General features: G+C 67.7%; 3 protein-coding genes across 3 annotated transcripts; 2 read left to right on the top strand and 1 right to left on the bottom strand.

The window, feature by feature from the left end:
* Nucleotides 1-367: 367 nt before the first annotated feature.
* Nucleotides 368-8552, top strand: TMEM214 (transmembrane protein 214). Its single transcript, XM_053939314.1, has 17 exons — nucleotides 368-524; nucleotides 903-1102; nucleotides 2332-2482; nucleotides 3017-3151; nucleotides 3264-3346; nucleotides 4020-4125; nucleotides 4413-4494; nucleotides 4578-4679; nucleotides 4787-4928; nucleotides 5335-5426; nucleotides 5542-5590; nucleotides 5739-5852; nucleotides 6109-6226; nucleotides 6802-6898; nucleotides 7118-7286; nucleotides 7753-7904; nucleotides 8096-8552. The coding sequence occupies exons 1-17, from the start codon at nucleotides 368-370 to the stop codon at nucleotides 8220-8222; spliced, it is 2076 nt and encodes a 691-aa protein (XP_053795289.1). The 3' UTR covers nucleotides 8223-8552.
* A 918-nt stretch (nucleotides 8553-9470) lies between these two features.
* Nucleotides 9471-20546, top strand: AGBL5 (AGBL carboxypeptidase 5). Its single transcript, XM_053938585.1, has 13 exons — nucleotides 9471-9755; nucleotides 10182-10353; nucleotides 10653-10819; nucleotides 11513-11690; nucleotides 11921-12099; nucleotides 13000-13567; nucleotides 14018-14187; nucleotides 15475-15610; nucleotides 16017-16207; nucleotides 17124-17323; nucleotides 19690-19772; nucleotides 19984-20030; nucleotides 20162-20546. Exons 1-13 carry the CDS (start codon nucleotides 9559-9561, stop codon nucleotides 20430-20432), a joined length of 2559 nt encoding a protein of 852 aa, XP_053794560.1. The 5' UTR covers nucleotides 9471-9558; the 3' UTR covers nucleotides 20433-20546.
* Nucleotides 20501-21845, bottom strand: OST4 (oligosaccharyltransferase complex subunit 4, non-catalytic). The gene is made up of 2 exons (XM_053938586.1): nucleotides 21737-21845; nucleotides 20501-20741 (listed from the first exon to the last, which is right to left on the bottom strand). Exon 2 carries the CDS (start codon nucleotides 20738-20740, stop codon nucleotides 20627-20629), a length of 114 nt encoding a protein of 37 aa, XP_053794561.1. The 5' UTR covers nucleotide 20741; nucleotides 21737-21845; the 3' UTR covers nucleotides 20501-20626.
* Nucleotides 21846-22024: the final 179 nt, after the last annotated feature.

The raw sequence follows: 22024 nt of genomic DNA on the forward strand, positions 1-22024 counted from the left end.
ACACGCCCTGCCTGCTCGCAAAGCTCCGCCCCTGCCGGGTCGGGGCCGTTCTGCCGGCGTTGGCGCAAGGAGCGTGGACACGCCCCCTTCGCCCGCGTCACCAGCCTAGCTCCTCCCCCAAGCCCCGCCTGTTTCGCCTCATCGAGGCCGCTCTGTGGGCGGGGTCTCGGGGGAGGCGGTGCGCGCTGGTCCCGCCCCCCTGGGGGCGGGGCCGTGCCGTTCTCGGTCACGCCTCCCGGCGAGGCGGGGCGGGGACGTGGCAGCCGGCACGAGCGGCGCGCGTCCCCGGGCGCAGCCAATCGGCGGCGGCGGCGCGCGCACGCGCCCTGGCCCCGCCCCGGCGCCGCCCGTGGCGCTCCGGGTCTCGATGGCGGCGGCGAGAGCGGCCCCGGGCCCGGGCACGGCCGGCGCCGGTCCCGGCCGCTGGGAGGTGGTCCGCAAAGGCCGGCGGGGGCCCGCGGGCGGCGCCGGCAGCCGCCGCGCCCTGGGCGAGGCCAACGCCGGCCGCGCTCTGCCGCTGCCCGGTGAGTGTCGGCGCCCGCGGGCCGCCGGTGCGGCGGGCCGAGGTCCCGTGGGTCGGGGGGCGCTGTGTGTGGGGGACTGGGGCCCTTGCGTGGCGCGGCCGGAGGTCCCCGGCGGGTCCCGGGGAGAGGCGGGTGTAGCTGCCGGCTCGCGCGGGGTTCTCCGGCGGCCCCGCCGATCCCGGAGCGGCCGCCGGGGCCGGGCGGGCTCCTCGGGGCTCGGCGGCGGCGCCCCGGCGGCGCAGCGGGGTCCGTGTTAGGCCGCGGGGGCGCCGTGCACCGGCCCGGGCCCGCGCGCACGGCGGGCAGCGCGCGGGGCGCTCCGTGCGCCCCACGGCCGTGCCCGTCCCCTCTGTCACCGCTGCCCTGTGCTCTGCCCAGCGCCCATCGCCACCTCCAGCACCATCTTCCAGCTGGGCTTCGAGCGGCCGCTGCGCAAGCAGAATAAGGAGCAGGTGCCCCCGGCCGCCGAGCCGCCGCCGCGGAAGCAGCACGCCGGGAAGAGCGGGAAGAAGCCGTCGGGGAGCGACGCTGGGGCCCAGGCGGGCCGGTGCCGCTCGCTGGAGGAAGCCTTGAGAGCCGTGAGTGTGCCCGGCCGGGTCCCCACGGAGCACCGGGAGCGCCGGGCCGCCGTTCCCGCTGCCGCCGCGGGTGCCGGGAGCCGTGCAGGGCAGGCCCCGGCCCGCTTCAGCCTCACGCTTCAGCCGTGCTGGAGGCGGGAGCCGGAGCGGCGGGAGGCGGCTGCAGGGGGGTTCCCGGTCCCCCGAGTCACCGCCGTGTCTGGGAGGAGCCCCCAGGCAGCCTGGTGGTGGCTGGAGCCTCCTGCCCGTGCCGCTGGCGGGGCCCTGGCAGTCGCTCCTGCGTGCTCTGGCCGGCTCTGCAGAACCTCTCCGCGTCTGTCCCGCCTGTCCTGGTCGTGCCTGAGCACGGAGGGTTCCAGAAGCGGCCGAGGCAGGCTGGCTCGGGGTGGTGTCCCCGAGCTGCTCGGCTCGTCCCTGTCCCCTCATGCCCTGGGGCCTCCACTCCCCCCAGGCGAGGGGGTTCCCTCTGTGTCCCCCTGCGCCGGCTGGGGATTCTCTGCATCCTTCCAGTAGCTCTCCAGATTCAGCTCCTGCAGGACTGTGTGGCATTGCCGTGTTCCTCAGGGCAGCCAGAGCTCAGCGGGGACACACACGGCGTGGCCCTGTCACCTCACGGATGGGGCTTTAGGGACAGGTTTCGTTTCCTGCCGTGGCACCAGCTGGTTTGTGTGGCATTCCTCTCACGAGGCGGGGCTGAGGCAAGGTGCCCAAGGGCCCCTGGCAGAGTGTGGCAGTGGGAATCCGCCCGCTGGGAGCTCTCACGGGGTCTGAGCCTTGCGGCGAGCCCTGACGGAGCGGCCCCGCAGAGCATCCAGGTGCAAAAGCAGGGAATGGACGTGTCTGGGTGGCAGCGGAGGAGAGGGGTGGGAGCTGCTGCTGCACACCTGGTTTTGTTGGTCAGGTGGCTTCGGTCGCTCGTGGCTGTTTCCTCCCTGGAGGACTCTGGGTGCGGAGTGCGGGCCAGCCGTGGCTGGGGTCACCGTGGGCCTGTGCTTGCCAGGCTGCAGCCGTGAGCAAGTCCTTGGTTCGGGCTGATGGGCTCACTGGCTGGGAGCCAGCTGCCCCAGGCAGTGCTCTGGAGCTCTGGCAGCAGGGCTTTTCCATGTGGGGTGGAGGTGGAAGCATTTCCCTCCGTGGCCCCTTAGGAGTCAGAGTGAACTTTCTCCTCCCCTGTGCTTTTTGCCCAGGTCTGTCCATCCTGGTTGAGTTTGTGTGTCTGTCACTTGCAGCTGGACCTGGTGGATCTGCAGAAGGAGCTGCAGAAGAGCCGGAGCGTGTTCCCCGAGAACCCCTCAGTGTGGGTGAAGGACCTGGCTGGGTACCTCAACTACAAGCTGCAGGCACCCCGGAGCGACCCCGTGCTGAGCCAGCACCCCCACGGTCCGTGTGCTGCTGCCCCTGTGGTCCTTTGTGACCAAAGCGGGGAGGATTTGCTCGGCTCTGGGCTGTCCCCCCTGACCTGCTTCCTCTTAGCCACAAGCACAGTGACATTGCCCGTTCAGCTGGCAAGCTGGGGGCTTCCCCAGCCACCCCTTGTGCGCAGGGATATCCCTGAGCTCTGGGGTTTGGGAGCTCGCTCTCAGCTGTCCGCCCTCAGTGCTGGAGGGATGTTGGGGCAGGATTTCCCTTTCCTGCCTGGCCCCACTGAGAACGTGTCATTTCGGGTGGCAAGGGGGAGGGGAACAAAGTGTCCTGTTCATCCCACAGCGTCAGCATTCCATGGGAAGCCATCCCTTAGGGCAGAGTTAGCTGCCTCTGACACGGAGTCCCTGGGGAGGAGGCCAGGGCTGCCTGGCTGGGATGAGGATGAGGATGAGGCACTCCCTGCCTCACACTGGGTCAGTTCCTCCAGCTCTGCTGGAGCTCTCCAGAGCAGGGTCTCACTAAACTCTTCCCTCTCTCGTGCCACCCCAGACTACCCGTACTGCCTGGTGAGCAAGGAGCTGAGGAACATCATCCGCTCCCTGCTGGCAAAGGCGTCGGATTTCCTGGAGCTCTTCTTTGACCACTGCATCTACACCATGCTGCAGGAGCTGGACAAGGCCCAAGGTCAGCACCCCGGGGCTCCCTGTCCCCCCTCTGGTGTCTGCTCCTCGTTGCCTCTTTGTAATTCCTCCACGGGGGCCGTGGCTGAGCAGGACCTCCCCCACCTCCGTTCCAGGGGAGTCGCTGCACGGCTACAGGATCTGCATCCAGGCCCTTCTCCTGTACAGGCCCCGGATTGCCACCGCCAACCTGGGCAAGGTGAGCTGGGCTGAGCCACGTTTGTGGCTGCTCTAAACCTGGGGGGCTGCTCCTGCATCCCACTGCACAAAGCCCTTGTACCTCTCCACCCGCCCCTGGGAGAGACTGGTGTCCCCAGTGGGTTCTGCCTGCCCTGCCCAGCAGCCCTGCACCCCCAGAGCTGGGTTTGGGGCTTCCCCTGCACCCCCAGAGCTGGGCTTGGGGCTTTCCCTGTCCCCCTGCACCCCCAGAGCTGGGTTTGGGGCTTCCCCTGCACCCCCAGAGCTGGGTTTGGGGTTTCTCCTGTCCCCCTGCACCCCCAGAGCTGGGTTTGGGGCTTCCCCTGCATCCCCAGAGCTGGGTTTGGGGTTTCCCCTGTCCCCCTGCACCCCCAGAGCTGGGTTTGGGGTTTCCCCTGCACCCCCAGAGCTGGGTTTGGGGTTTCCCCTGCACCCCCAGAGCTGGGTTTGGGGTTTCCCCTGCACCCCCAGAGCTGGGTTTGGGGTTTCCCCTGCACCCCCAGAGCTGGGTTTGGGGTTCCCTCTATTGCCCCAGAATGGCTCCTGGCCTCACCTGGAGCTGTGGGTCCCTTGCAGGGGCTGGGGGCTGGGCGCTGCTGGTCCCGGGGCTCCAGGCTTGGTTGGGCTGGGCTGGGTTGCCCTTTCCCCAGCTGAGGTGTCCTGTCCTGCTGCAGTACCTGGAGGTGCTGCGCTCCCACCAGAACCGGCCGGCGAAGTGCCTGACCGTGCTCTGGGCGCTGGGCCAGGCCGGCTTCCCTGACCTCCAGGAGGGCCTGAAAGGTGAGAGCCGCCAGCAGCGGCGTGGGATCCCCTCCTGGGGCTGCCTGGGATCACCCCCACGCCTGCTGCTGGTGCCGCTTGTGGGTTGGGAAGAGGTTGGGAGGGATCCCTAAGGTGTGCAGTGCGTCCCCCAGCCGGGACGGGGGAATGGCTGGGTGCCGAGAGGAGCCGTCCCGCTGGAAGGACAGGGAGCGTGCTGCTGAGGGCTGAGGCCTTTCCCAAGGGACCTGCCTGCCTGCCCCAGCGCAGGCACAGCCCAGCCAGAGCCCTCCCTCCTCTCCCTGCAGTGTGGCTCGGCGTCATGCTCCCGGTGCTCGGCATCAAGTCCCTCTCGCCGTACGCCGTTTCCTACCTGGACCGGCTCCTGATGTGAGTGGCCCCTGTGTCCCCGCGGCTACCAGGGCCCGCGCTGCCCTTGCCACACCCCGCTAGCTCACGGTTCCCTTCTGCAGGATGCACCCCAACCTCACCAAAGGCTTCGGCATGATCGGCCCCAAGGACTTCTTCCCCCTCCTGGACTTCGCCTTCATGCCCAACAACTCGCTGTCGCCCAGGTGCGCTGATCCACCCTGCCACGCCCGTGCCACACGCCGGGCCCGCGGTGCCCCCCGGTGCCAGCCTGGTGCCCGCTGGCCCCCGGCAGCCTCTCGCTCTCCCCCAGCCTGCAGGAGCAGCTGCGGCGCCTCTACCCCCGCCTGAAGGTGCTGGCCCTGGGCGCCCGGCCCGAGGCGGCCCTGCACACCTACTTCCCCTCCTTCCTGTCCCGCGCCACGCCCGCCTGCCCGCCGGCCATGAAGGAGGAGGTGAGCCCGGCAGGGGCACGGCTGCCTTTGGTGGTCCACGGAGCCCTTTAGTGGTCCACGGAGCCCTTTGGTGGTCCACGGAGCCATTTGGCGGTCCCTGGAGCCCTTTGGCGGTCCACGGAACTGTTTGGTGGTCCGTGGAGCCGTGCCAGGACGGACGTGTGCCGTCAGGAGGGTGGTGATGGCAGCGCAGGGGCCGCGCTGCCTGCTCCCAGGGGATAGGAGCCAGCAAATCCTGGCGTGGTTTGGGTGGGAAGGGCCCTCGGAGACCATCCAGTGCCACCCCGCTCTGTGGGCAGGGGTGCTGCAGCTGCGTTCGGTGCCTCAGGAGCTGGCTGGCTGTGGCACGTGTGGGGGTGTCTGGTGTGCTGGGGAGAGGGTCACCCCTGCTGTGCCCCCTGCCCAGCTTCTGACCTCCCTGAGCCAGTGCCTGAGCCTAGACCCACTGAGCTTCAGCGTCTGGAGGCAGCTCTACACCAAACACCTCGCTCAGTCCAGGTCAGTCCAGACTGTGGCTCCAAGGGGGGGCCAGTGCTCACCTACAGAACCTTTGGCACACCTAAATTCCTTCTGGGAGCTCCCGACCAAGCCCCGTGTTCTCCTCCCCCCCCAGTTTGCTGCTGAACCACCTCCTGGAGTCCTGGGAGAGCAGCAGCAAGAAGGTAGGGGTGAGCTGTGGGCTGGGAGGGTGTCCCCGTGCTGCTGGAGAGCTCCCTGGGCTGGCAGTGTCCCCGTGGGACCTGCGCTTGCCCTCCTGCTGCTCTGTGGGGACCGGGGGGGGGGTCCTGACACAGCTGCTGTGTCCCCAAGGTGCAGCAGTCACTGCAGGAAACAGTTCGCTCCTTCAAAGTGACAAATGAGGAGCTGGCAGCCAGGGGGGCCAGAGGGGACCAGGATGTGGCCGCCTGCGACGCCGCCTGCAAGGTGAGGGACAGGAGGGGCAGGCGCTGCCCGCCAGCACCCGGGGCCACATCTCAGCTCCGTGCTGGGGCTCGGTTGGCCCCTCCTGCTGTGGGCACGCACAGGACACGCTGGGGACAGATGTGCTGGTCCCCGTCCAACCCCCCCAGCTGTCAGCAGATGTCTCTGTCCTGGCTGGGAAGCTGGGGGTGGGCAGCACGGCTGTGCTGGGGCCTCCCCGGTGTCGGTGACAGTGACAGGGCCTCGTCCTCCCCGCCAGGAGCTGCTGTGCAAGATGAAGGGCCGGGGCTTCCCCTGGTCACGGCTGCTGCTCGTCCTGCTGGTCTTCGCCGCCGGCTTCTTCCTGCACGACGTGCACACACACGGCTCCTTCCAGGGTACGCTGGGGACTCCTGGAATAATCCCGGTTGCACAAATCCTCTGGGAGCATCAGGCATCCCCCAGCACTGCCAAGGCCACCCCTATCCCACATCCCCACAAGTGCCACATCCACACGGCTTTTAAACCCTCCCGTGGGGTGGAAACTCCACCATTGCCCTGGGCAGCCTGCACAGCCCTTTCTGTGAAGAAACTGGTTTTTGTTTACAGCCTAAACCTTCCCTGTCACAAGCTTGAGGCTTTTTCCCCTTGCTCAGAAGTGATCCTCCTCCCGTGGCCGTTCCCCTGAGTAGAGCCACTCCGTGTCCCTGCCTTTGTCCTGTGGCTGCTGTGGGCAGTGGGGCCTGTCCATCTGTCCAGCTGGGCGCTCCCGGGGGACGCAGGCGCTGCAGGCGGGCTGCCTGTTCCCCTTTGGGAGGGTCTCCCTGCTCAGGGGGTTCTGTCCATCTGTCCCCTCCTGGAGGGTCTCCCGAGGGGTTCCACAGCACAGCCCGAGCCGAGCGTCCCCACGGAGCCCCTGGGGACAGACGGACGCGTGTCCCCACGGCTCAAGGAACGCTCTTGTCTCTTGCAGCCTCATCTTCTGCTCGGCTGCTCCGCTCCTCCGGCGTCCTGCCCGCCTCCCAGCTGGCCTGGCAGAGGGTGTCCCGTGGCTGCCTGCAGGGCTACAGGTCCGTGACACGGCGTGGCTGGCTGGGGCCAGCGCGTGAGGCTGTCGGGCAGCGCAGCGAGGGCTTGGCAGGGAGCTGGGAGCTGATCCCCAGCCCTGCCTGGAAGCTCTTGGAGCTCACACGGGAGCTCTCCCCCGCTCACCCCGTGGTGGCAGCCCCGTGGCCGTGTGCTCTGCGGGTGCCACTGGCGCCGTGCTCCATCTGAGGACTCCCTTGCAGGTGGCTGGAGCGCGGCCTGGCCCAGCACGGTTCCGTGGCTGTGTCCGTCCTGTGGCCGCAGCTGGAGCTGCTCTGGAAAACCAGCGGTGAGGTGGCCCGGGCCGTGTCCCAGCAGTGCTGCTCCCTGCTCTCCTGGCTCCATGGCAGCCTGCCCTGGCTCAGTGACTGGGTGAGCGGGGGCTCCCAGGGCTGGAGGGGACAGGGAATGCCACTGGGGGGTTTGTAGGGCCGGGAAAGCTGTCTCAGGGGGAGGCCTGAAGTAGGATGGTGTCGTGTTTGCCACTGCTCCTGGCAGGAGCCTCCTGTGCTGGTGTTCTGAGGAGGGGACAGCCCCACGGCAGGTCTCTGATGTCGTCTGTCCTGTGGCACCAGCCCACCCCAGCTGTCTCCAGTGACTGCGGGAGGGAGAGGGCCCAGAACAGTCCCTGGTGCTCCAGAAGCCGGCATCCTGGTGGCAGTGGGGTGGCATGGGCGTCTCACAGAGCGTGGGTGCCCTGCCTGCTGAGTGCTGGGGAACGTGGGCAGAGCTGACGGGCGCTGGAGAAGGGAGGGATGGGCTGGGATGGCCTGGCCGCAGCCTCCGCGTGTGCCCGCGAGGGGCTGGCGTTCACCCCGCGCCGTCTCGGCTCCCGCAGCTGCAGAGCCGGCTGCCCGAGGCGCTGCTCCACGTGGCCGAGTGCGCGCGGGAGCTGCTGCTGTTCGTGCTGCGCAGCTGCCTGCTGCCGCCGCTGCAGGGCCTGGCTGCGGCGCTGCAGCGGGGCTGGCAGCGCTGCCTCGACTCCTGCAGGTGAGCAGCAGCCAGCCCCCGCCGTGCCTTCCCCCCGGGCTCCCCGGCGGCTGCTGCGGTTGTGTGCCAGCCGGGGGGTGTCCCCTAGTGCTGGCGCCAGGGCCGGTGTGGCCCCTGTGTCCCCCGTGTCATTCATCCCTCCTGGCTCTGACCCCCCAGCCCCCCGTAATCCCTTGTCCTTGCTTTTCCAGCGGGGACGTGACGTGGCAGTGCGTGAGGGACCACTTGATGAGCTTCACCTACTCTTCCTGGATCTACCTGCAAAACGCAACCCTGGCCCTCAAAAACTGGGCCCTGGCCATGATTTCTGGGCGCTGAGCTGCTCCCTGGGGGTCACCCCGCCTCCCCGAGCTCTGGAGCACCCGCAGTGCAGCAGGACGCGGGACAGCGGCACCGAGGGCCATGCCCACAGGAACTTTGGGGTCAAATCAGGGCTTTTGGGGAGGTTTATTTTTTTGGGGGGGCTGGGGAGACACACATCCAGGTTTTTCCACACCCTGTGACTGCTTTGGCTTTCCCTGTCCCGCTGTCCCTGGGTGGGTGCTCCCCATCCCCTTGTGTTTTGCCTGCTTACAGGATCAGGGGTGGACACCTGGAGCCCCTCACCTTCCCACTCCTTCCCACCAATGAATGAACTGATCTATTTTATTATTTTTTTTTCCTTATAATCGCTCCGTATGCTTTATATTTCTTCCAAATTCCTCGACCCCCCACCTCTGCCCGTGTGGGTGTGTCACCTGTGTGGGTGTGTCACCTGTGTGGGTGTGTCACCCGTGTAGGTGTGTCACCTGTGTGGGAGTGCCTGTGTTCTCACAGGTGTGTGTGCAGGGACCGGTGTGTGCCTCTGTGCTCACCCACGTGTGGGCACGTACAGGTGGCTGTGCTCCATGCACACCTGAGCTCCGTGTACGTGTGCGTGCACAGCTGTGTCCAGTCACACCCCTGTGTCCGGTCACACCCACTGTCCACTCACACCCACTGTCCACTCACACCCACTGTCCACTCACACCCGCTGTCCACTCACACCCCCTGTCCACTCACACCCCAGTGTCCACTCACACCCGCTGTCCACTCACACCCCCTGTCCACTCACACCCCCTGTCCACTCACACCCACTGTCCACTGACACCCACTGTCCGGTCACACCCAGTGTCCACTCACACCCGCTGTCCACTCACACCCCCTGTCCACTCACACCCCCTGTCCACTCACACCCAGTGTCCGGTCACACCCCAATGTCCACTCACACCCCAGTGTCCACTCACACCCCAATGTCCACTCACACCCAGTGTCCGGTCACACCCCACTGTCCACTCACACCCCAGTGTCCACTCACACCCACTGTCCACTCTCACCCCACTGTCCGGTCTCACCTCTGGGGGCGTGGCCATGCATTGAAGGGGCGTGGTCATATACTAAAAGGGGCGTGATCGGCCCCATTGGAGGCGTGGCCTGTGCCCTGCCAGGGAGGGGCGTGGTCGGGAGGAGCTGCGGCCCCAGTGCCGCTGCGGCCGTTGCCGAGGCGCCAGCCAATGGGCGGGCACGTTGCTGCGAGGCGGCAGCCAATGGCCGCGCGCGTTGCTGTTGCCGGGCGGCCCGTACCGGCCGTCCCGCGGCCGTCCCGGGGCGATGCCGGTCCCGGCCCTGCCGGGCCATGGAGATCCGCTGCGGGGGTCTGCTCTTCAGCTCCCGCTTCGACTCGGGGAACCTGGCGCACGTAGAGCAGGTGCGGCCTACAGAGCCGGGGGGCGGCCCCGCCGCCCGCGCCAACGCTCTCCCCGCCGCCGACTACGAGTTCAACGTGTGGACGCGGCCCGACTGCGCCCACACCGAGTATGAGAACGGCAACAGGTACCGCTGGGCGGGGGCACCGGGCAGGGGCGATTGGTACCGGCGGGGGCCGGGGTCCGCAGGGATTCCCCGGGAAAGGCTGTGGCGGGGGCCCGGCAGTGGCCGGTGCGCCGGGGCTGCGGCTGGAAGGGGCGGCGGTGGGGCTGGGGGAGCCGGCGCCGTCAGAGGTGCCCCGGGAGGGGGCTCGGGGGGTCCGACAGGCTCTGGCGGCACCGGGCGGTGCCGGGTCGGGGTGGGTGCCTCGGGAGGAGGGAGCGGTGAGGAAAAGGGGCTGGGGGCGCGCTGGGAGGGGATGCGGGCGGGGCGGTTCCGCCGCCGCCGGGGCTCTGGCAGCCTCTTGGCGGGGCCGGCTGCGGGCAGGGGCACCGGAGAGCTCGGGGACCCCCGGGCAGGGGCTGAGGCGGCGCCGCTCCCCCCCTTCCCCAGGTCCTGGTTCTACTTCAGCGTGCGCGGGGGGGCCCCGGGGAAGCTGATCAAGCTGCACATCCTGAACATGAACAAGCAGAGCCGGCTGTACGCGCAGGGCATGACCCCCTTCGTGCGCACGCTGCCCGTGCGCCCGCGCTGGGAGCGCATCCGGCAGCGGCCCAGCTTCCAGGTGAGAGCCGGGAGGGCTCCCGGGAGCGGCCGGGCACTCGGGCACGCTGTGCTCGGGGCAGCCCCGGGGGGCACGGCCGCGCTTCGCTTCCCGCGCCGGGCTGAGCCCCGCGTTCCGCTGGGTTGGTGGAGCGGCCGGTTTGTTCCCGGCGTCGCCAAGGAGCGGCACCAGCCGCTGTGCCACGGGGCTAGCCAAGGGCCACGGGCACCCCCAGTGCCTGCTGGCGGCCAGAGGGGAGCAGCAGGGGCTGTGCTGGGGTGGCTGTGCCCCTGAGCCATGCCCAGCCCTGTCCGTGGCAGGTGGTGGAGACGCAGTTCGTGCTGTCCTTCGTGCACCGCTTCCTGGAGCACCGCGGGGCCACCACCTACTTTGCCTTCTGCTACCCCTTCTCCTACACCGAGTGCCAGGACATGCTGGCACAGCTGGACGGCCGCTTCCAGGACTGCAGGCACATGTCCCCCAGCAGGTGTGCCCCCCCTACCTTCTCCTTCCTGGCTTTTGTCCCACCTTCCCGGCCCTCACACCTTTCCCGGCCTGTGCCTGCTTGGGTTTCTTCCCCTGGGGAAGCTCTGTCTGCAGCAGGGGAGTCTCTGTGCCCTCCCCGTAGCTGCCTGGCCCGTGCAGCTCTGTGCCCCAGCTCTGCACAAGCAGCGGCAGCAGCTCGCCCTCAGCTACCCACGGGATTCCAGAGGATCCCTTGTTGTTCTGGAGCCCAGTCCCTCCTGGTGGGATGAATCCCTCAGTGCCCTGTCCCTCCTGCTGGGAGCCATTATCTCCCCGATGGGGTGACCTGACCTTCTGTGGGTCTGTCTGTGCCTGAGCTGATCCCCCACGGCTTCCACAGCTGGTGGGGTTGGGCAGGGCAAGCCCCAGCCCTGGGCCCCCCTCCTTACCCTGAAGGAACGGCCGCTCGTGCTCCCAGCAGGCTCCGAGGGCCTCTAGCAGCAAACAGCCCAGACGTGGGGGTGGGCCTTGTGGGGCTGGGGGGCCTTGTGGGGCTGGGGGGCCTTGTGGGGCTGGGGAGCCTTGTGGGGCTGGGGGGCCTTGCGGGGCTGGGGCTGCTCAGCTCCCGGGCGCAGAGCTCAGGCTGTGAGTGTGGGCAGCATTCCCAACCCAACCCTTGCTCCCGGGGCTGGCTGAGATCCCTTCTCACCCACAGCCCCCTCGACTCGGTCTACTACCACCGGGAGCTGCTCTGCCACTCTCTGGACAAGCTGCGTGTGGACCTGCTGACCATCACGTCGTGCCATGGCATGCAGGAGAAGCGGGAGCCCCGGCTGGACAAGCTTTTCCCGGACACCAGCACGCCCCGGCCTCACTGCTTCACCGGAAAGAGGGTGAGAGACCATGCCAGCCTCGGGGCAGGGCTGGGCTGGGAGGGGAGGCCAGCAGCCCCCGTGGTGGCCTGTGTGTTGGCACCATACCACGACCCCCGTGTCTGTGACCAGAATGGCGTCGTGGCCCCAAGGGCTGGAGCGTTTGTGCAGCAAAGTCTGTGAAACCCCTCGCTGTTGCAGTATCCTGGGGCAGGCAGGACACCCCCCTCACCCCGTCTGTTTGTCCCCAGGTGTTTTTCCTCAGCAGCAGAGTCCACCCAGGAGAAACCCCCTCCAGCTTCGTCTTCAACGGCTTCCTGGACTTCATCCTGCGGGAGGAGGATCCCCGTGCCCAAATGCTGCGGCGCATGTTTGTCTTCAAGCTCATCCCCATGCTGAACCCCGACGGGGTGCTGCGGGGCCACTACCGGTGAGTGACCGGGCTCTCCTGCCCGGGAGCCTGCTCTGTGTTTCATTTGGGTGGGAAAAGTCCTCCGAGAGCAGAGTCCAACCATTCCCCCAAGGAGGAGAAGCAGGAGCAGTTTATTGGAATGTTGGTTGGTAGATGTGAGCAAAAAGGTGAGTGTCCTTCACTGATGGGGAGGAAATATCCTTCACCAAGGATATGGCAAAGGCTGTGAGTTTGCTGAAGAAGGGATCTCAGAAAGCTGATTCTATGGTTTTTGTAACATTTATAAAAATCATGGAACCCTGGATTCATTTGGGTTGGAAAAGCCCTGTGAGACCACTGAGTCCAACCACCCCCAGCACTGCCCAGGCCACGAGTGCCCCCTGTCCCCAAATGCCATATCCACAGGGCTTTGAAACCCCTCCAGGGATGGGGAATCCACCCCTGCCCAGGGCAGCCAGTGCTAGGGCAGGACAGCCCTTTCCATGAAGAAAGTGCTCCCAATATCCAACCTAAACTTTCCGTGGTTCAACTCGAGGCTGGTCCCTCTGGTCCTGTCCCTTGCTCTCTGAAAGCAGAACCCAACCCCTCCACATGGCCCCATTCTCCTGTCAGGGAGCTGCAGGGACTCACAAGGTCCCCCCTGAGCCTCCTTTTCTCCAGGCTGAGCCCTTCCAGCTCCCTCAGCCCCTCCTGGTGCTCCAGCCCCTTCCCAGCTCCGCTGGTCTCTGGGGAGGATCGTGCAGGACTGCGCCACACTGTGCAGCGTCAGCGCTCTGGCAGCTTCTGGCCATTGTTCTGGCCATTGTTCTGGCCATTGTGGCCATTTTTGGACAGAGCCCAAAGCCCTCGGCGCTCCAAGGCGAGCTCAGCTCTGCCGGGGCGCCCTGGAAGGGGCTGACGCCTCGGCTCTCCCTGCAGGACCGACTCGCGCGGGGTGAACCTGAACCGGCAGTACCTGCACCCCGACGCCGAGCTGCACCCCGCCGTGTACGGGGCTAAGGCTGTCCTGCTCTACCACCACATCCACAGCCGCGTCCTGCCCGGCTCTCCGGACTGGAGGACGTTTGTCTCCCCTCTCAGCACCAGCCCGCTGAGCATGAAATCTCCCAACTGTCCCGTCCCGGCCGTGGAGGCCGCGTTATCGGAGCTGGAGAAAACCAACAACCTCCGCAACTCCCCCGGCGCCTGGCGTGCCGGCACCCGCTCCTGCCTGGCTGGCGCTGGCCCCAGGACGCTGGCCCAGGATGCCCAGCTGTCAGACAGCACAGAGCGAGCCACCTGGATCCTCCCATCGAGCCACAGCGCCGAGCACTGTGAGGAGGGGCCGTGGACGCCTCCCCCAGCCCCCGTCCCCGAAGCTGCTGAGCCCCCAGAGCCCATTGCACCCCGGGACAGTGGCCTGGCCTACTACGTGGACCTGCATGGCCACGCGTCCAAGCGCGGCTGCTTCATGTACGGCAACAGCTTCAGCGACGAGAATGACCAGGTGAGGGCACGGCCAGAGCCCGGGGCTGCTGCGGCTGCCAGGACCCTCCTGCTGCTCTGCCCGCTGCCAGGGACCCCAGTGCTCCTGCTGCTGGGAGAGGGGCGTGGAATCCCTGTCACAGTTCCTTCCTTTTCTTCTCCTTTCCTTCCTTCCTCCTCCTTCCTTCCTCCTCCTCCTCTCTCTCCTTCTCCAGTCTGGTGAGCAGGGCAGCAGGAGGTCTCAGATTCCCCCTGGGAGCTGGCGTGGGTCAGCAGGGTGTCCTCCCAGCTGGCTGTCAGGAGAGCCCATCGGGGGGTGGGCAGCATGCCCTGGGTTCAGCTGGAGCTTGTGAGGCCCTGAAACTGGGCAGAGCGGGCCCTGGTGCAGCCCTGCGCTCAGCACTGGTCCCACCGGAGCAGGATGAGCAGCCAAGGGCCCCCGGCCACCCCTGTTGCTCCCTGCACTCTGCAGGTGGAGAACATGCTGTTCCCCAAACTGATCTCCCTGAACTCCCCTCACTTCGACTTCACGGGCTGCAACTTCTCAGAGAAGAACATGTACGCCCGGGACAAGCGGGACGGGCAGTCCAAGGAGGGCAGCGGCCGCGTGGCCATCTACAAGGCCCTGGGCATCATCCACAGGTAGGGCAGCTCCGGGGCCACCCTGGTGGCACTAAGTGCTTGTGCTGGGTGGGAGGTGTTGGACAAAGGGGGAACCAGTTCCGTGGGACAGACACCTGAGTGGCCCCGGGGCGGGTCAGCAGAGGCTGGGCCTGGTGGTGCCAGGTGCTGCCGTGTTCCTGAGATGCAGGCTCAGCCAGGCTCCTTTCCTTCCTGTTCCTCCCCACACCTCCTGCAGGTGCTCTGGCTTCTTCTCCCTGCTCTTGCACAGCTTTCTGAGCGGAATTCTCCTCTTTCCTGGGTGTTCCGGTCTGTACTGAGCTGTAATTAAGTAGGGCTGCGGTGGGCACAGCATCACCTTGGCCGTGTGTGAGATTCCAGCCTCAGCCCATCAGTGATCCCATGAGCTGGGGATTCCTGTGATCCACCCCTCTCCAACCTGGGATGGGATATTCCTGGCCTGTTCCTGTGCTGGGAGCACGCCACGGGGTGAGGCAGCCAGATCCACAGACCAGAGTTTCTCTCAGTTTCCTCAGTGCTTGCTGTGCCCAGTACCAGTGCAGCCCCACAGGAACACACACACACGTGGGCTTTGGGCTTGGGTCACTGGGGAGCTTTGTTCTGTGACCTGGAGCAGCCAGGTTGTTGATCCAGCAGCGACATCCCAAAAAGTGCTGGGAGTGCTCACAGTGCACGTGTGGGCCCTCAGGCAGACTGGGACAGAGCTGCTCAGGTTTTCTGTTCTGCTTGCCCTGCAGCTGTCTCTGGGCCGTGGGGCAGATGGGAGCCATCCCAGCTGGCAGCTCCTAGCCCACACTTCTCCATCCCTCCTCCTTCAGGAAGAAGTGCTCCAAGGCACCTTGAGGGTCAGGGGAAGGCTGTAGCTGCCCACTCCCTGGATTATTGGTGTTGACAGGAGATAATTCCCTTTCTGTACCCATCAAGGACCCCCCCATTCCCCATCACCTTCCAGAGGTGACCAAGAGGTCTCCTCACAGGGACCTTGGCGCTTCGGGTGCCACCCTCAGACATCCATCCCGAATTCCCATGCTGCAGATCTCTGGTGCATCCGTGCATCCCCACACAGGGCATGGGCCGTTCCTGCCATCGGAGGGTGCTGTCCTCAAAACCCCCCCACTTTCCCTGCACTTCCGTGTCCTTTGGAGCAGGACCCCCTTCCTGGTGCAAGGGAACCCCCTTTCCAGTGCCCTGAATCTGCTGAAGTGGCTCTCCCAGGGGAATAATGTGGGATAACCCCAGCCCTGCTGTGGGTTTGTGGGGTAACAGGGGCTCCCTCGTGCCCCACAGCTACACCCTGGAGTGCAACTACAACACGGGGCGCTCGGTGAACAGCATCCCGGGGGCCTGCCACGACAACGGCCGGGCCAGCCCCCCGCCACCGCCCGCCTTCCCCTCCCGATACACCGTGGAACTCTTCGAGCAGGTACGGGGGCCCGGGGCAGCCTGTGGGGGAATGAGATCCCGAGGGTGGGCTGGGATGTGGGGCTGGGGCTTCTTTCCTCCACTTGCTTTGCTGTCCCAAGCTCCAGGGAGCTGCCCCTCTCCACAGTGCCCCCACTCCCTGGCATTCTCTTCCTGGAATCCCCCCTTCCTGGTGCCCTCACCTCCCCTCGTGTGGCCCCCTTCTCCTGGTGGCTTCCTCTCCCTGTGACCCCCCTCACTACTGCTCCTCTCTCCAGTGCCCCCCACTGTATCCTTCCTTCTGTGTCCCCCATGCTTCCCCTCTCCCTGTGCTCCCCTTCTCCCCGTGTGCCTCTCCCTTGTGCCGCACACTGTCCCTTTCCCCCTCTCTCCCCGTGCCCCCCTCACCTGTGCCCTCTCCCGGGCAGGTGGGCCGGGCGGTGGCGGTGGCGGCCCTGGACATGGCCGACTGCAACCCCTGGCCGCGGATCGTGCTCTCGGAGCACGCCTGCCTGGGCAACCTGCGCGCCTGGATGCTGAGGCACGTGCGGGGGCTGCGCGGCACCGGCGGGGGCCCGCGGAGGAGAGGAGGTGCCAGGACCCCCCCCAGGAGCTCCACGTAAGGGCTGGCTGGGGCGAGCGTGGGAGCTGCAGGATAACGGCACTTAGAGATGATAAATGTCCCCAAGTGAGTCACCTGCCAGGGTCACCTGCCCTGGCCCTAGCTCTTCCCAGCTCGGGGAACTGCAGTTGTCGGTCCCTCTGCTCCGAGCCATCAGCAGAGAAGGGCAGAGAGTGAGCTGGTTGGGATTTGCCTGCCCCAGTAATCTGGGAGGTCTCTCCTGCATCACGTCCAGCACTGGACTGGGATGGGAGAGGCTGAGGGAGCTGGGAGGCTCAACCTGAAGAAGAGGAAGCTCAAGGGGACGTTCTTGCTCTCCACAGTTCCCTGACAGCAGGGTGGAGGCAGGTGGGGGTTGAGCTCTGCTCCCAAGGAACAGGGGCAGGACAAGGGGAAATGGCCTCGAGTTGTGCCAGGTGGAGTTCAGGCTGGATGCTGGGAACAATTCCTTCATGGGAAGGGCTGTCCCTCCCGGGCACAGCTGCCCAGGGCAGGGGTGGAGTCTCCATTTCTGGAAGGATTTAAAAGCCCTGTGGATGTGGCACGTGGGGCCATGGGTCAGTGGTGGCCTGGGCAGTGCTGGGGGAGGGTTGGACACCATGATGTCTAAGGCCTTTTCCAAACTCAGCAATTCCTTGATTTGGGACTGGGGGTGAGGAAGTGGGAACCCTGAGACAACGCTGCTGGGACAGCGATGTACAGCGCAGGGCGCTGGGGCTGCAGCTCTCAGGGACGGTCCTGGTGACATCCTTGTCCCCAGCTGTTCACCAGCTCCTGAGGAGAACTCCAGGGCTCTGCCAGAGCTGGTGCTGCAGCCGCTCAGCACTCGGTGCTGGGCTCTGCTGGTGGGTGGAGGGTGCAGAGGGGAGCCCCCTCACCGTGCTGGGCTGACCCCCTTCTCTCACCCCTCCAGCGGGCTGCCCACCTCGGCCTCTGACAACGCACTGGCCCGTGCCAGGAGCTTCAGCAACGGCACCAGTGGGAGCGGGGGCAGCCAGCAGGACTCCCCCCGGATCCGAGCCTCCCCCAGCTTCACCTTCGGCAGCCCCAGGCCCCCGGCCGCGGCCTCGCAGAGCCCCGTGAGTGGCGGCAGCACCCCGGCCCTGGGCAGAGGTAAGCCAGGCTGGGGGCCCCTCGCACGCCTGCTGCGCCGCCTGTCCAGCTGCTGTGCGGGACCACGGCCCTGAGGGAGCACGGCGTGTCCTGGGCTCGGACACAGTGACAGTGGCTTTGTGTGGAACAGTGAGTGTGAGGGGCCTGTCCCCACAGGAGGGTCCTGAGCGGGCTCGGGGCTGACGCTGCACAGCAAGGCCTGCAGTTTTACAGCCCAGCTGAGCTCCTGCTCCACAGCCCTTCAGCCCTGGCTGGGCAGGAGCTGCTGCTGCTGCACTGGGATGTGGGGGACCCTGGGCACTGCGGCTGCAGGGAGATGCCCCCCCTCCAGTGCCGGGACCAAGGGGCTTCTGGAGAAGCCAGCACAGAAAACCTTTGCTCAACTTCCCACTGCTCCCAAGCATTCCTGAGGCCAGCAGGGACACACCAAAGTGCCTTTCCCCTCTTTAGGCACTGGCTGCGCAACAGTGGGTTGTGACCTGTGGCTGTGGTGAGGTGAGGTGAGCTGGCAGGGGGCACCAGGGGGTTTCCAACATGCAGAGTCCCCTCTGGTGGGGTGCCATAGTCAGGCAAGACACTGGCCATGCCCCCTGTGCTAGCATTGTCACCGTGGGGGGCAGGCAGTGGCAGGGGGAGCCCCGCAGCCCTGTGCTCCCATACGCTGTGGGGCTCAGCCCTGGGGGCACCGTGCTCCAAAGCCTCCTGTGCCCAGGGCTGGGGGTGTGAGCTGGGGGCAGGTGCCTCCCTGTGTGCCCGAAGCCGTGTTTGTGTTGAGCTCTGTGTTCCTCTGGTGTCCGTTGTGTTGTCCTCGGGGTTTGCTGCCCAGCCCTCTGTCATGACTGTGTCTTGTCTGCCATGAGAACATGGTGGGGAGGAAATAAAAGGCTGATGTTCTCATGGGCACGTTGTTCCGTCTGTTCCTTTGGCCGGGCCCGCCCGGAGCGACCCCTGGCCCCATCCCTGGCTGAAGGGACTGGGGACAGTTGGGGGCGTGAGCAGGAACAGACCGTGTGACCCGCAGGGGCAGAGCCTGGTCCGTGGTGTCCCCAGGACCGACGGGCTGGGGTCTCCTGCCTCCTGTGCTGCCCCCTGGCACGGCCTCCTGCACACGGTGACCAGCAGAGTGAGTGCCCCACGGGACACTGCACCCTCACGCTGCCTGGAACTGGGACCAGGACCCGGCTCTTCCTCCCCTGCCCTGGACCTGCTTCCTGCCTGGCCACTCCAGACCTCCCCGCTGCAGCTGCTGGCAGCTCTCCCACCACCTTCTCCCACAGTGCCACCACTCTGCACCTCCGAGGGGCCCAGCGCTGTCAGCACCACTGTGTCTGCACGGGGATCAGGGCCCAGGGGTGCTCTGAGCCCTGGCTGTGCCTTCCAAGCCCCACGCTGGTGCCCTCAGGCTGGCTGTGCCACCCCAGGCAGCGGGGAAGGAGCTGAGTGCGCTTGGAGGTGTGATAGGGTGGGGGCACGATGGCACAGGGTGGAGACCCTGGTGCCCTGGTCTTGTCCCACCCTCCCCCTTCTTCCCCGTGTCCCACTCCAGCCTGGCCACACCCCGGAGAGCCCAGACCTGTGTTCATGCTGGGGTGAGGGGGTCTGCCAGACCCCCAGTGACACCCTCAGCTGCTGTTGGCCTTTGCTGGCTGAGGTTGGCACCAGTCGTGCTGTTTCAGTCCAGGTGAAGCCAGCTGCCACCTGCCAGTACCTCCACCAGCAGCAGGGGCTGTGGCCCATCCTGCCCAGCAGAGGCTCCTGTTGCAGGGTCTGGCCCTGGCTTCACCCCAGCGGGCAGTGTGCCCCCCCAGCTCACTTCTGTGAGGTGTGGAGGTAACTGGGTTGGGTAGAGACCTTAATTGAGGCAACTCAGGTCTGTTCCTTGAGTGCTGTCCACTGCAGCCAGGCCCCCAGACACCTTCCTTTTTCCCCAGCTCCCCTGGCTGAGCTGTCCCATGCCCCAGGACATAGCCTGGTTCAGAGGGCACAGCCGTGCCCCCAGCTCCTGACTCCTGGCTAAGCCTGGCCAGCATGGTCACACCAGTGCCATGGGAAACCAAGGCAGGAGCTTGGCTGGAGCTGGGGCATGCTGCACTGGCAGCACGAGCTGGGACTGAGCTCTGTGCCCGTCACATCCTCCTGCCAGCACCCAGCCCCTCCCAGGGCGACCCCTCGGTGCTGGGCTGTGCCGAGCGGCCTGGCCCTGGCACAGCTGGCAGGGAGGGGCACTGGGTGCGTGGCACTGCAGGGCACAGCGGCACTAGGCTGTGCCACTGTGCCCCACGACGGCTCCAGCCCAGCTGGTGACCCCGCCGTGGCACCGAGCCCCTCGCCAGCACGGGCTGAGCTCTGTCTCCTCTGTCACACAGGGACTCTGCCCAAGGGCACCGGCCACGGAGCGCGGGAGGCGCAGCGAGGCGTGCAGCAGCTCCAGCACATGGCACCTCTGCAGGTACCAGAGGCACCGGCAGGGAGGGGACCTGGGCAAGGGGCTGCCCTAATGGCTCTGCTGGGGGGACGTGTTTGGGGGGCTGCCCCAAAGACTGGGAGCCTCCCCACCTGAGGGGCTCTGCCAGATATTTCTGTCCCACGCAGCTTTCCCCAGGAGATGGGGAACCCCCATGGGGAAAAGTGGCACTGATCCTCTTCCCCTCTCTCCACAGGTGCTCCGCGTGAAGCTGAATGCCCGGAGAGCCCCGGAAAGGCCTGGGTAGGTGCTGCTGCCAGCTGCAGCGTGGGCTCACCTCAGAGGGAGAGCTGCGTGACCAGACACCGCAGGCAGGGGGCTGTGGGCCACGACAGGAGCTTTGTGCCCCGCTGACACCGGTCTCTGTCCCACAGGGCTCTGCCCGGAGGGCCCCGTGCTGAGCACCGAGGGACCCTTCCCGTGCCGGGGCAGAGGCCTGTACCCCGGGCTCCGGCCCCGCCGTACCGGGGAGCCGCGGCGCGGGCAGGGCTCCTCCGGCCCTGCTCCGCCCCGTGCCTGCAGCACCTGGGCAAGGCCACCGCGACCCCCCTGTCCCTGCCCGCGCCGCTGTCCCCCGGCACGGCGCCCCAGCACCGCTCCCCCCTTGCCCATCTCCTGCCGACAGCTCCTCTCCTCCTGCGCTGAGCCCCCGCCCGGCCCCGCCGTGCTCCCAGCCCAGCCCCGGGCCGACGGGGGTTCATGACGTGACGCGGTTTTGTCGCGTATCATCGTGTTCCCGTTAAAGCCGGTTTGGAAGAAGCTCGGCCTCGCGCCTCTCGGGAGGGAGGGAGGGAGGGACGGGCGGCGGGAGTCATGGCGGTGCGGGCCTCACGGGCTCCTCACTCCTGCTTCTTGGGGTTGTTGACGGCCACGTAGTGGTAGAGGACGACCAGCAGGAAGAGCGAGACGCCCAGCATGTTGGCGAAGATGGCGAGCTGCACGTCCGTGATCATCCTGCGGGGCGGGGGGAACCGCGCACGCTGGCAGCCTGCGGGGGGACCCGCCGCCGCCGGGACGCGCTGACGGCCCCGCACCGCCTGCCCCTGCCCGGCCCCCCCGGTGCCCCGGCTCCCACCCCTGTCCGGGCCCCCCAGTGCCCCGCTCTCCCCCCGGTTCCTGCTCCAGTCCGGGCCCCCCGGTGCCCCGGTTACCACCTTGTCTGGGCTCCCCGGTGCCCCGATCTCCCCCCGGTTCCCGGCCCTGCCCGGGTCCCCCGGTGCCCCGCTCTCCCCCCGGTTCCCGGCCCCGCTCTCCCCCCGGTGCCCCGCTCTCCCCCCGGTTCCCGACCCCGCTCTCCCCCCGGTTCCCGGCCCTGCTCTCCCCGTGGTTCCCGGTCCCCCGGTGCCCCGCTCTCCCCCCGGTTCCCGGTCCCCCGGTGCCCCGCTCTCCCCCCGGTTCCCGGCCCTGCTCTCCCCCGGGTTCCCGGTCCCCCGCTCTCCCCCGGTTCCCGGCCCTGCTCTCCCCCCGGTTCCCGGTCCCCCGGTGCCCTGCTCTCCCCCCGGTGCCCCGATCTCCCCCCGGTTGCCGGCCCTGCCCGGGCCCCCCGGTGCCCTGCTCTCCCCCCGGTTCCCGGTCCCCCGCTCTCCCCCCGGTGCCCCGCTCTCCCCCCGGTTCCCGGGTCCCCCGGTGTCCTGCTGTCCCCCCGGTGCTCCGCTCTCCCCCCGGTGCCCGGCCCTGTCCGGGTCCCCCAGTGCCCCGATCTCCCCCCGGTTCCCGGCCCTGCCCGGGCCCCCCGGTGCCCTGCTCTCCCCCCGGTTCCCGGCCCCGCTCTCCCCCCGGTGCCCCGCTCTCCCCCCGGTTCCCGGCCCTGCCCGGGCCCCCCGGTGCCCTGCTCTCCCCCCGGTTCCCGATCCCCCGGTGCCCCGCTCTCCCCCCGATTCCCGGCCCCGCTCTCCCCCCGGTGCCCCGCTCTCCCCCCGGTTCCCGGTCCCCCGGTGCCCCGCGCTCACGCTCCGGCCCCGCCGCTCCGACACGTCTCCCTGCGCGCGCCACTTCCGGCCGCGGGGCACGGCGGGAGGCGCCCGGCCCCGGCTGTGACGTCACGGCAACCGGGCCCCGGCCAAGCGGCGGGCTCGTGGCTGCGGTGACGTCACAGCGCCCGGCCCGGCCCGCGGTGACGTCACGCCCCGGGCCCGCCCCTCGCGCCCCGCCCCCTGGCGGCCGCCGCCGGCTCCGTACAAGGCGCGGCGCGAGGGCGGGGCGGGGCCGAGCGGGCCCGGGGCGGCCGCGGGCAATTA

Source organism: Vidua chalybeata, chromosome 3, assembly GCF_026979565.1.
Source record: "Vidua chalybeata isolate OUT-0048 chromosome 3, bVidCha1 merged haplotype, whole genome shotgun sequence".
Taxonomy (NCBI): Eukaryota; Metazoa; Chordata; class Aves; order Passeriformes; family Viduidae; genus Vidua; species Vidua chalybeata.

What these genes read in the sequence shown, in the direction of transcription:
- TMEM214 (XM_053939314.1), top strand. Translation starts at nt 368, where the DNA reads ATGGCGGCGGCGAGAGCGGCCCCGGGCCCGGGCACGGCCGGCGCCGGT. An exon ending in GGAGCTGGACAAGGCCCAAG is followed by an intron (nt 3,152 to 3,263) that starts GTCAGCACCCCG and finishes CCTCCGTTCCAG; the next exon opens with GGGAGTCGCTGCACGGCTAC. An exon ending in CCTCCAGGAGGGCCTGAAAG is followed by an intron (nt 4,126 to 4,412) that starts GTGAGAGCCGCC and finishes CTCTCCCTGCAG; the next exon opens with TGTGGCTCGGCGTCATGCTC.
- AGBL5 (XM_053938585.1), top strand. Translation starts at nt 9,559, where the DNA reads ATGGAGATCCGCTGCGGGGGTCTGCTCTTCAGCTCCCGCTTCGACTCG. An exon ending in GTGCTGCGGGGCCACTACCG is followed by an intron (nt 12,100 to 12,999) that starts GTGAGTGACCGG and finishes CTCTCCCTGCAG; the next exon opens with GACCGACTCGCGCGGGGTGA. An exon ending in GCCCTGGGCATCATCCACAG is followed by an intron (nt 14,188 to 15,474) that starts GTAGGGCAGCTC and finishes CGTGCCCCACAG; the next exon opens with CTACACCCTGGAGTGCAACT.
- OST4 (XM_053938586.1), bottom strand. Translation starts at nt 20,740, where the DNA reads ATGATCACGGACGTGCAGCTCGCCATCTTCGCCAACATGCTGGGCGTC.